General features: G+C 30.0%; 1 protein-coding gene across 2 annotated transcripts in view; it reads left to right on the top strand.

Moving 5' to 3' along the window:
• The first annotated feature begins 40 nt into the window (after positions 1-40).
• Positions 41-14,082, top strand: part of LOC113512294 (pancreatic lipase-related protein 2) — a 34,069-nt gene continuing 20,027 nt past the window's right edge. The window contains exon 1 of one of the 2 annotated variants that reach the window (XM_026896082.3): positions 41-146. In XM_026896082.3, coding sequence (XP_026751883.1) covers positions 41-146 — 106 coding nt within the window. Of the gene's footprint in view, positions 147-9,825; positions 9,866-14,082 lie in introns of those variants that run through there. The other variant, XM_031914868.2, reaches the window with a different exon arrangement.

Raw genomic sequence — 14,082 nt, 5'->3', positions numbered from 1 at the left:
CAATGTTTTGGAATTGGAATGTCTGTAGTTGTTTGAAGGTATGTCAGTCAGTAAGCGGCCGCGCGCTCTCCGCGTCGCACGTTTGGCCCATAGCGCCATGTTTCGCGCAGTGTCAGACAGTTGGAAGCGGTATTGGTGGGGAACAGGTACGGAACAAGCAATCACGACTTCCTCAATAAAGTACCAAATTATCTGTACCAATGTGAGAAAACATGGTCGTAGGGATACGATTTTTCTGCATTTCCCGCGTGACATAATATTTTTTCCGCGGTACCGTTTCATGTACGCGTATTTCTCATTAGCGCCTTAAGATAATAGACATCTCTAGTTGTAAGTAGGTCAATGCACCGGACCAGTTTATTATTTTAAATTTCGTACTATTGAATGAAAAATTTAACGCGGTGAGAAAGTGTACTAAGAAAGTAAAATAGCTAACAAAATACTACTTACAACTAGAGTTGTAACTATTTACGTCTGCTGCTCGGTATACTTCGGCGCGCTTTCGTGTAATTCCGGCGCACGTGGTTGAAATTGGTAACCGGCAATTAGATTGCTAAAGGTATTGATAAGGAATTTGCACTTACATTTTCGTTATCATTAATTTATTAGACATCAGTAGATAATAATGTATTAGTAATAAATTACTTATCTATTAACACCGTTACCAAGTTCAGTGTGAAGTACCTAATTAAAGGTTTACATATGCTAATGACCTTGATGATTCGATCGCATCTTACAAAATACAGCGCTATAGCGGCTGAATTGTGTTTACGACGATCTGGAATGAGGCATTTTTTGGTTTATTTTTATTTTCTCTTGAATTATTATCAAATATGTCACTGCTGGAATAAACATATTTATTTTTAGATATAATTTCATGTAAATGGAATATATCCATTGTTATGAATAGAATTTACCTTTCGGGATAAGTTAAGGGTACAGTTTGACTTTTTTTTACAAATTATAGAATCTTTTAAAAAAAATAATCAATATTAGTTTTAATACAACACAATAATCATGGTTAATTATACATTTTTTTATTATAAAATCAAAACAGTCGTTATAGTTAATTATGTACTTGAATTCTATGTCTACATAACTATTATATAATTATATACCTAAATTGAAACAATTATGTAGGTAAAATACCTAAGCTTGTAAATATCTGCTAATATACTGGCACTTAATTACACTTTATACTTACAATAACTTATTAGATACCTAGGTATATAAATATAGATTTTTTTAAATAACTGATAATGGAATGGTAACTCCGTCTGCTCTATCGGTATGAAAACAGTGTAGTTTTTTTTTATAGGTGATAATGAAATAGCGCTATCGATATACGCTGATAGAGCACCAATGAAGGATAATAGACGAGGGTGAAACAAGTCAGTTAGCCCGTCATGACGAATTCAACGAGAATTGTTCACGATGGTTTCCAGGGGGAACCACGTGGAGGTTGACCTGATAGGGTGTATTGCTAGCAATAGATCAGTTAGTAACTAACATTACTAACAATCCATTTGCCCCCTATAAATTTAGTTCATACCTGTATACATATCTATAAATATACTTTGTAAGTCTACGAGCACAATAAAGTATGTTACCTATCTACGTAGATATTAATACATAGTTGATAGGTAGATTTTTTATATATTATAATTTAAAGATCACTTTATACTATTCCACAAGTCTTTTTTTATATTCTTACATATAAGATACAGGTGTGTAACCGGTTTTGCCTTAAAGTAGTCATGGGAGGACCCGTACAGGTATTTATACCTACTATGTGAGATACAATGTTTTGAGTGTTTTATACGTGCAAAAACGAGATAATATTATTATATACTCATTAATTGTCCATTTCGCATTCTTCACACTAAACAGATTATTGTAAATTGTAATTATGTACTAATGCAATGAAAAAATGTTTATTACTAATAAAATTATAAAAGTGGATGTACTCATATTTATAATAAGTAATACTTAATAAATAAGATAAAATAGCGCTTAATCATATGCGATAAATGAAAAATAATTAAACAAATAATAAATAGGTAATAGAAAGGAAAAAGCTAATTGCAAATAATAAGTTACATAATAATATTACATTAAATATTCGTATATTTAAATTTACAAGGCGGTATCGCGTATATACAAGGCGGAATCACGTATCTATATGGCGAAGTTGCGTATCAACAAGGCGGAATCGAGTATCTACCAGGGGGAATCTGGTATCTATAAGGCAATATCACGCATTTACAAGGCGGAATTGCGTATACAGCATTCTCTCCCAGTTAACTTTTGGAAAAACAGAAATGTAATTATATCGTGAAAAATATTGAAAATTGTTATGCGTAAATAGTTACAGATACTCTATATTGACTCACTAATTATATAAAATATATCTATACAATGGAGAACTGCTACACAATATAAATATTATCATAAAATATATATATATATATATATATGTTTATATATATATTTGTGTTTATATATATTTATATATATATATATATATATATATATATATATATATATATATATATATATATATATATATATATATACATGAATTTTTAACTCGCAACAAGAAGTTCTTTGTTTCGTTAAAAATCAGCAACTTCATACGTAAAAAAAAAAATAATATGACATCAACGCGATGGTAATTCTGTCGAATTCGCTGTGCTGACATAGCTGTTTCGCAATAGAAAGAGGAATGGCACAGAATTGCCATGAGGACGACTTTTGTACAAATTGTGGTGCCTATTTATAAAAAAGAAAAACCTAGCAATACTTTCTAATTATAAACATGAAAGTAAAATAATTTCTTTGTTTATTAGTCAACTTCAAAAAAGAGAGGAAGTTCTCAAGTCGATTGTATTTTTTATTGTTATTTAAAAACTGGCTTTAAAATTGTTTCTTTTTTTGTTTGAAAGTATATATTTTTAGATAAGTTCTGTAGAAATTTCAATAAAATCGTTTTTGTAGTTTCGTTTCTAAATCAAAATAACTGATTTTTTTACGATTGAAGTCAATATTTTTTTTTTTCTGGGACAAGATTAATATGTTTATTTTCTCTTACTACTTTAACAGTCCAACCAATTAGCATGAAATTTAAACACACCTATTTCGAATTGAGAATGGCGTAGGTTATTTTTTTATTTGAATCAAACGATATATCCCGGTCACGATAAACAATTCGACGGTTAAGTATCTAATACAAATACTAGTAATTAATATTTCGAAGACTATTGTATTTGTACAATCCATAACCACGATTATACCATTCATGAATCAGTTTTAAATACTTAACATAAATATTATACCTATAAAATTCCTTATAAAATATTGCGCATATTAATTTACTTCAATGTCGTACGACAGGTTTTTAGTCTATCATAAATTTATTTTAATTGAGTACCTATAAAATTTTAATATATTCCACGCTATTTTTCTGTATTCTTATTAAAGTATACGTAAACTAATTTTTTTGTTAAAATCAGTTTCAAAATTTATGTCCACATGGTTCTTTATCATTATACCTTTATAACAATATATGGCAGTGTGGGGGGAGGAGATATGGCTGTGAATTTACAGGGTACAGAGGAATAACACCTGAGTCCTCAAGAATGGCAACGCATGGAGGGTATCATGGGCGAAACAGTATACTCTGTTATGTCCACTTTTCATCAGGTGGGCTATCAGCTTGTTTGCCATTCTAATTTGCATAAAAAAATAGCAAAAATCCTTTACTAAAATAGTAATATTAAATATTTTATGTCCCTTATCTAAGTTTATAGGTTTTTACGCTTCAGTATAAAAAAATATATATTTACAAGATACAAAACCCTCGTCATTCCTTCTTACATTGTATTAGAGCCTTTTACATGTATGTTGTACCTATTGAAAGGGAGCCGACAGGTAATTTTATTTCATTTATAAGGAGCGAAACACGATTATCTTATGGAAGATAAAAAAGGTAATAGTATAACAAGAGGACCTATTAAAGAAAAAAATACATGAAACGTAAGTAATTGTAAAATTTCATTTGCGTAATGAATTTTATTCCACATAATCATAAACTCTTGATAAAGTCAGTATGCATAACATTATACATATTTTTTATAGAATTTTCTCAATATAATATCAATTGTGTGGTTTCTTTCGGGGTTGGAACACCGAATAAATTTTTATGGTATACAAATAAACCTGATGAATACTTGAAACTGTCAATATCTATTCCGTAATACAGATTAATAAACGATAAAAGTGTATTAACAATTAAATTTAAAAAAATAATAATGATTAATTTATATACTAAAATTTTTAAACTACTTAAAAATACTCAATGCGAGTATTAATTAGTTACCAGACTTAATTTTTCAAATACGTAATAACCTGACCAAAAATATAGATAATAACATGTTACTGGTAGTTTTCGACAGAGAATAAGATTCCGAATCCGGCTACTTGACCAAAAAAAACTCACGCTATAAATAATTATTTTAAAATGTTAATACCTACATAATTTAGTTGAACTAGATATTATATAAGAATAACCTGTGGACTCAGAAATTTATTAATAATGTAGAACAAATCTGATTATAAATAACATATCCTATACACTTTAATAAAATTGTTTATGCACATGTAGAATTCAATACGTTGAAATATTCAATTATCTCGTATAAAAACTTTCTTATAGTTTATAGCGATAATCTATCCAATTACCGTAACAGCATCGAACTACTACATTTTTCATGAGTAATAAAGCCAAAGTTTAGAAGTTTCTTCTTTTTTCCCCAAGAGAAAGTCGCGTTTTGTCAACGCTCCTATATTAATGAACTCAGTCGTAATGCGCCCTCGAAGGAGCCGGCCATTTTGATCTAATAATATTGATGCGATGAATTAGGGAAAATTGATACTTGGACGTTTTAACTAATATTAAATGTATTAATTGAGTTGCCTTCGTTCAAAGAAATAATGGAAATTTAAAGAAATTGAAAAGGAATTCAATAAATATGCTTAAACTCAGACCTTTCGAAAGTGAGGTAAGAATGCCACTTGCTTCAAATTACTACTGAATTAGTATTATTAACAAAAACCTTGATATATATGGGTAAGTTAAAATGATATATGGGTAGGCTATAGAAAAATATGTTGAACAAGGTAGTAGAGGTTACCGAATATCAACGCTCATAAAACATCTTATGTTTCATTCTTTTTTATAACTTGAAAGTGTACCTCACTCTTTCTCTCTTTTAAATTATCTAACTTTCATAATGGTAAATGCATTATTACTATACATACATATACACCATAAACTCTTCTAGTGATTGATTTAACCTCATAATGGATTGATGGTCACACATTGGTAGGTGGCATCACACCCATAATGCTAGCAACGTAAGTAATACCTGAGACACGCATTTCAATTTAATTAATATAAAATTAAATAAATCTAAATATTTGAGAGTGAATTGATGATGAAATGAAATGTTAATTCTACTTCGTAATTCCAAAAATTTTGTATACACATTAAGATATTTCTTACTTGTAATAAAATTTGGTACAAATTGAATTAACATTTTCGATCAAAACCAATTTAGAGTTAATGAAGATGGCGCGTTAAATACTTGTACCCATAAAAATGCCATCGAATATTTTTTATGCAACACGGAATGGTAAAAACTTTACGGCCCACCTCTTCGCCATGATGGAATCGAGAATATTTCATCTCTATGGAATTCAGTGGGAGTGTCGTGCAATCTATATAATGAATCTAAAAGATGTTTAACATAATACAAAGTGAAATCGAAATTGTTAAAAACTAAACAGTTTACTAAAAAACAAAACTTAAATGGAAAAAAAGTTGTTTTTAGACCTGTTCTTTTGGAAAAATGTTAAAAAACAACGTAAAGTTTGGATTATTCCACGTTCTTACACGACACATCCACCTGTCGGTGAGTTTAAATTATCATTTACGATTCATATACCTTTAAGAAAAATATTCAGTATCATTTCTCGAGTAGTAAAGAGATGTAGGATAACACATAATTGTTGGACATTTAAGAGATTGCAAAATTAATACAAATGATTAAGATTCTATTTCACATAAAACTAACTTCAATTGTGCCAATGCCAAGTGTTTTCATTTAAAAACTGTAATATTGAACCAATTTTGATATTATTTCTGTGAAACTTAACTGTATATCCTTTCAGATAAAAAAATAGTTTTACAACTAACAGAGTTATGAGATAACAAACATTAAAAAATACAACCAAATTGACTCCTTCTTTTCGAAGTCAATTGAAATTAGAATACTTAAAAAATTTTATATACAAATGATTATTTGGTATTGTAATGAACTCCTTTATCGATACATGCACCTAATATCTTTATATGCAAAATATTTCAATTTCACTCCAAATATACTCGTTGGTATTAATCTGATCGTATAAGTAATAGGTTTGCCTCGTACTAGTAGATTTATTTGACACATGTCACTGTGTAGGATTGATACCAGTTATTCAATCCAATATTCCTATTGATCGCTCTATTTCTAGCGTCGGTGTTTGTAAACGTACTACATAGTGATTTTTCGATTTTCATCACATTTTTTTTCTTTATTCGAAATTATGCGAGTGGTGAGCAATGCGTGTAATTATTTCCACCCATATGAACATTAATTGCTCAAGTATCGGTTGTAAAGCATTTACGCAACGTCTTTAGTCATATCCTTTGAAACCTATCTATTACTAATAATCAACTACCTTTTATTATATTAATTTCCAGAAGGTCTTCTTACTTAACTTTTCTATTGTTTAAATTAATAATACATAGTGGAAAGATTGCATATTTTTTATAATGAATTTAATAAATACTTAATAATCACCAGAGAGAGACTTTGTATAAAAGTCGTTTGCTTGAACACGTTTGTCCCTTCATGTTTCTACCGTGAATCAATTGTGTTTGCATGGCTATGTTTCGGTTTGAAGGGTGGGATATGGCAGTGAATTTACATGGTACAGAGGAATAACAGCTGAGTCCTCAGGAATGGCAACGCTTCGGTGGTATCTTGGGCGAAATAGTATACTCTGTTATGTCCATGGTACTCCTCACGTCTATAGGCGACAGTTACCACTTTCTATCAGGTGGGCTGTCAGCTTGTTTGCCATTCTAAGCTGTATAAAAAACAACCGAATTAAAAAATTCTGTAACCTATAGGAAGCTACGAGTACGTTATCAGCTACTATATATTCTATCTACCCATGAGTCTACTAGGCCAGATCGCTAGTCTATTAATAAAGTTTAAAGTAAATCTGCTCTTTATGGAAATCTCAACCGCTTCTATTCTTTTACATATTTCTAATAATAGCAGTATTTTATTTAAAAAAAAAACCGTTCAAAGGTGAACAGGTCGCCAGTATTTAATATTTTTGTAAGAAACGGGTTTTTATTTCGCTTGTAATTTTTTTTAGTTTGTGTTGTGTAATATTTTCGCAAATTCTCTTTAAATATTGATATAATGGAGACTACGTAATCACAGTAGTGCATTTCTGATATAAATTATTAACTAAGTTAAAATTTTCATACGAAATTACAAGAAAAAAATATAGCCTTTGCCTTGTCTACATAACTTACCCGGTTCGCGTACTTTTCCACTAACCGGTTTCAGCAGCACTTAGTATCCCATCATTTTATCCTTGAATTAGCGTTTTTCAATTACCATTAGTTATAATATTTTATAGTTATTGTGTTATGAGATTATTATATGATTACGTGTTAAATTATATTAATATTTTTAATGAAAAATGTGCTGAGTCATACGTGCGTCACTATATTGTGCGTAATCTAGAAAATACTTACCTCTTCTTTTTTTAAAATATAAAAATTTGCAGTATTGTATCTTATCAGCTGTTTATATTATATTGAATTTAATCTATAATTTTTATCGACATTCAAAAGTATCTGTATAAATTACAATATATAACAATTTGAGTGGTGGCTGGTCAGTCAAATAATGCTTTACACTCTGGAGATCAACCGAAGAGATGAACCAGCCAGAATATATCGCTAATAATGAATCTTCTAACCTCTTTCTTAACAATCTCTTTCTTCGAATAATTGTCATTTGCTTTCCACTTTGGAAAGCAGATATATATATATATATATATATATATATATATATATATATATATATATATATATATATATATATATATATATATATATATATATATATATATATATATATATATATATATATTAAAGAGAGAAAAAATACAGTAACAAAAGGATTCTTTATTCTTTCTTTTTTTTTATTGTACACAAAACATAATGTTAATCACAATTCATTATAAACATAATGTACAAAGGCGAGCTTATCTCTAATAAGAGATTTCTTCCAGCAAAACATTTTCATGTACATTGTGTTATTTTAAAAATAAAAATAGGCAGTCATACGATCTGCATATATTGTATAAACACATAAATATTATTACTACATTACATTGTTATCAGTGAAATCAGTCAATCTCACCAAGCTCTCACCGTAAATAAATGTGAAATCTTGTTGAACGACCACGTCTGGCATTATAGAGGTTTCTTTGAGAATGTTCAGTGTATGATTAATGAAACGTAACGAGTGTAACAGATTCGACTACATTTTGTAACATGGAAAATTTTTGACGGATTGATTGTTAATGAAGAGTGACATGAAAAAGTAGAGCAGAGAGAGAAAAGTAATCTGGTATTTATATAGAGACTGATATAACTGATTTTATAGAAGTTATTTATTGTTAAAAATAAATAATATATACATATATATATATATATATATACATAGCGCAAGCAACTCCTTTCGTGTTTCATTTTCGTGTTATGCCAACTGATCAATAAGTTTCCATGTTTCCATCGATACGACATATCGAACATCATACATTCTCTGATTGATTTGATTGGTACCTACCACTATATGCCTATTTGAATCAATTTAATGCATTTCATTGCTCGGTAGTTCAAATCAAACTCTTTATAAATAACTAGCAACACATTATCAAATCACATTAGAAACCTCTAAAATTATCAATGTTTCTCTACTACATTATGTACGTATTATACATATAAACCTTCCTCTTGAATCACTCTATCTATTAAAAAAAAACTGCATCAAAATCCATTCTATACATTTAAAGTATAAGTAAAGATAAGCTAACTGATACCGTTATTTGTGAAGAAATTACTGATTGCAAGACCTCAAGACGAATCATTTCCAACAGTGCAGCATCCACAATATTTTTTTTTGGGTGTAGTTTCCGCAGAGGCAGAAGGTTCAAACACAGCAACTTCCAGACCCCTCACAGGCATATCAGTATTATCCTGGCGTGGCAATTTGGAAGTACATGAGGGGCATGTCCAGTCCTGAATAATCTTAGAATTGCGGTTCAGTCGAACGCAGTCCCGATGATAACATGATTTACAACGGCAGCATACTATTGAGTCGGATGTTGAAGACGATAAAAAATTTCCACATCCACCAAACTTTGCCATTATGGTAAAAAATTATAATATTATACAGGCAACACTGGTTTTGACAACTAACAAAAGTATTACTTTGGCACGCAAAAAAGAAAAATATTGTGGGTAGATTTAAAAATTTGTAAAAACTTGAGTTCGTCAGTTCCAATTTAATTTTGCTAAATTATTGCTGCTTTATAGTATTACGAGTTTCCAAAACACTACCAATTTGTATTTTAATATTTAACTTCACTTTGATAATGCAGTAAACACAAAACACTTGTTCTTTGAAAATTTATAAGCATATTATGATGAGCACAGATGTTGTGAACTTGTGTAAGTGACAGTAGTGTATTGTGTGTAATATATATTGTGTAAATGACAGTATTATAGTAAGGGAGTAAATTTTTTAATCTTGCGCAATTAGAAGTAATTTTTTTTTTTTACAAGGACTATATACAATCGTATGTGTCCGGGCATAGATTTCGTCACTCCTTTCTTTCCCATAGGTGTCGTAAGAGGCGACTAGGGGAACTTATAGTCGAGGGATGGGCAGTAGCTTTTCTCTTATAACATCTTTAAAAAGCGTAACTGCAGTTGTCAACCCACTTTCTAAGCGTGGCAACTACTGGCAAAACTCCCCTTATTTATGTTTATGTTTAGCAATGGACAGTTAACGGCTAAAATAAAAAAAAAATAATAATATGTATAGTGATATCGTGATATAAGTGCCACACAATCACACCAAAGACTTAAACCTCAAACTAGAGCACGTAGTGTTATAAGGAATCAAACAATGAACATCCGAGAACACGACTCAGAACATTCAAATTGGAGTCAATTCAGAAAAATTAGTTTTTCTAAATAAATTGACCGGACCGGTAATCGAACTTGAAACCTCATTTATACTAAACACGTGCCCACCACTGAAGGGACGACCTTTGAACCAACCAATGAACGAGTAAGTGAATACTATTTTGCTATTTATATACAAATGAAAATTATTTTTAATAAGAACTCGCAACGTTGCGATTGTGAAGAGGAAGATGGGCCTCTTAATATATATAATCAGCGCAACTGACCGCATGCGTCGTGACCATGAAATATCGGCGTGTTCAAATAAATAAATGATCGTGATAAGAACACATAAATTATTATGCGTATTATTAATTAAATTTGTTTTTTTTTTGATACTTCTGTCACAGACGATAACATAATAGTTATCTACAACACTATTTGAGGTACGTTTGTAGGTATAGGTTGCGAATTCGTTCTGTATAAAAGTTCTCGAATCTCTACAAGAAGTTTGTAGTATGGTATGGCATTTATAAATTTAATATGAATTTATTGAATTAAAAAAAAAACTTGTAACTTAATACACTTGTATTGCCCAAATGTATAATGAGCATGATACAAACCTGTTATGTTTATATATTTTATTAATGGCTGTAATCAATTAGAGAGTATTAATAGCTGAACTCTAAAGCACACAACTCAAAGGGCACGTTCACACGCCACGAATGAGATCTAAATGTTCTGAGCTCGTGTAGTGCCACCTTTTTCCTATGCCACACCGCATGTACTGTGTACTTCAGGAGAAGGGGGGGCGGGGGTAATTATGTACCACAAAACCCACTAATTAATTAGCTTCTATTATGAATATTAATTATTGACTACCTATCTCAAATTTAAGGTACATGCATATTTTCTCAAGTGAAAACAATCTCCTTACTGTATATAGTACGTACAGTTAACAGCAAATTGAGTTTACAAATTAATTAATTTAACACATTAACCTAATTCGGTGCAATCTCATTACACACATTTAAATAGAATTTAATTATTTATTTTATTATTCATTTAATTAATTATTATAATTTATTTTAAGAAAATTATTAAAGATAAGTTTTGTATATTTTATAAATTTCTTCAGTCATATTGTGCATTCAAATATTACATCTGCATCCATATATAGTATGTATGCATTTTAAAAATAAACTAAATATTTCTATCCATTATCTTGTACTTACTAGTTTGAAAAGCCCTGTGTAAGGCACTATGAGGTAAAAAACAAACTTACTTTCACATTTACAATATTAGTAAGGGTTGTTCTCTTTAACAATAACTTGAATATCTTCGAGTCTTAAAACAATCTACACTTAATATTTGTGCAATAATTTATACGCATGAATCTTATTATTTATCATTTACCATAAACCTAGCTCTACGGAATGAATAAACATGATATGAAATGAAAATCGGCACGAACTCATGTTCTGTAAGTGCGTCATTACAAATTCTAACAATAGGTTTCCTTCAAAATCGATAGACGATCATTTGGTTTTAAAACGTGTTACTTCAATGGCCTTATCTTACGTATCCGCCAGTAGCAAATTAAACTTCGTACTTTATGATCTTGTATATTATAAAAAAAAATTATCGACTTCTTCGTCTATTCACCAATATTTACAAATACATTCCTCTTATCAGTTTACGTTAAATTTTAATTCGCATTATAAGGTTTCCTGAAATCCATGGTGGATATTATAGATTTATTTTATATATACTCTTGGCTTCTTTAGCTTTTTACTGTTCGTATTTCAGCAACTGTGTAAGCAACTTGCTTGCATAGCTGTACTTCGTTTTAAATAAAAACTGAATCCTCAGAAATAACAATGCTGTAAATATCACTGTATATTCTAATGTCTAAGGTACTGTTAATGTCTAGGGATTTCCATCGTACCATGCCATTAAGAATGAAAATCCATTAAAAAAAGCAAAATGGTATATTACTAGCAATGGGACTGGTAGTCGCATTACCAATAAGCCCTTCCCTCCCAAGAAATATGGGTGGAAAAGTAACAAAAAATTTTGAACCGTCCATACTAACACGGCGCTTACAACAATTGGGTTAGGACACTGTTCTTGAGAGGAACTCATCGTTTTTTAATTTATTGATTCAGGAATTTCTGTCTTAATATGTTCCATATCACGGGTAAATTCTTAATTTTACATATGGTTAACGATTTTTATTTCCATCTAAATAATCTAAAAAGATGGAAAATATATAGTAAGATATATAATTACAATATTAGTAAAATTTCAACTTTTTATTTCTTTGATAAAAATATATCGTATATATATTCTTTATTGCACTTGAACAATACATATAGTGATTAGTTTAACAACTTGTTAGCAAGGAAGGGCTTATCTCTCTGAAAGAGAGAAAATAATTAATCATCCTATTGTTATTAATATAATAAATGCAAAAATTTGTCATGATGAATAACAAACATACATCTAGTATGTTTGTTACTCTCTCATGCAAAAACTGCTTAATGAATTTAAATTTGGCAAATGGGGCAGGTTAATTTTAACTTAGCACATAGGATATTTTATTTATTAATCACGAGCGAAGCTATGGGATACAGCTAGTAAATAATATTGCTGTGTTTTAGACTGTTATATCCTAACCCTGTCAGTCTTGTGCAAATATGTGTGCGCGTAAATATCGTTCAACATTATTTGTTTTGTTATCTTCGCTATCATATACAATTGTTATCGCCACACCTTGTATCGTGCTTTGACCTTCACAATTAATATTAACTCATATACATCTCTACTTTATATATATATATATATATATATATATATATATATATATATATATATATATATATATATATATATATATATATATATATATATATGAGTATTTATATTTTTAATGCGTGATAATGAAACAGTAACTCCACCTGCGTATACACTGGCGGAGCACCAGTGAGAGATAATAGATGAAGATAAAACAAATAATATTTCAATTACGATGGTTTGCAGACCGAACCGCGAGGGGGTCGACTTGATACCCTATTATTGACAATTCATTTCCAGAGGGAGACTTTGTACAAAAGTCGATTGCTTGGGTACCTCTGTCCCATTCGTGTTTCAACCGTGAAGCAGTTGTATTTGCATGGCTGTGTTTCGGTTTGAAGGGTGGGATATGGCGTGAATTTACAGGGTACAGAGGAATAACACCTGAGTCCTCAGGAATGGCAACGCATGGAGGGTATCATGGGCGAAACAGTATACTCTGTTATATGTCCATGGTATTGCTCATGTCTATAGGCGACGTTTGCCATTCTAAGTTGCATAAAAAAAAACCCCATATAAGTATATAATTTATTTACATGTTCCATTTCAGATGAAACATTAAATAAATATGCCCACGAATATAATCTCTAATGTAATTAAATGCATTTGAAGGCTGTAGTTATTGTAGATGCATGTTAGAATCCAACGTGTTAAGAGGCGAGTCTACCGCCATCTATCTAATCTATGATCCTTGGTCCTATTATACCTCACTACCGTTGGGTTTCTGTTCAATATACACATTATGACTATTTCTATATATATAAATAATAAACTTCAAATGTTTATCATATTTTTATGTTCGCAATATTCTTCAAAGTTATTTTATTATTTTGTTTATTTCCATAAACAAAGTATTTGAAGTAAGTAAAATAACCAAAATAACAACAAACAATTAATGTGAG

This window comes from Galleria mellonella, unplaced genomic scaffold (assembly GCF_026898425.1).
Source record: "Galleria mellonella isolate WM207_F2 unplaced genomic scaffold, CSIRO_AGI_GalMel_v1 utg64, whole genome shotgun sequence".
Lineage (NCBI taxonomy): Eukaryota > Metazoa > Arthropoda > Insecta > Lepidoptera > Pyralidae > Galleria > Galleria mellonella.
The sequence above is the reverse complement of the archived record's forward strand: the minus strand, read 5'-3'. Positions and strand labels throughout refer to the sequence as shown.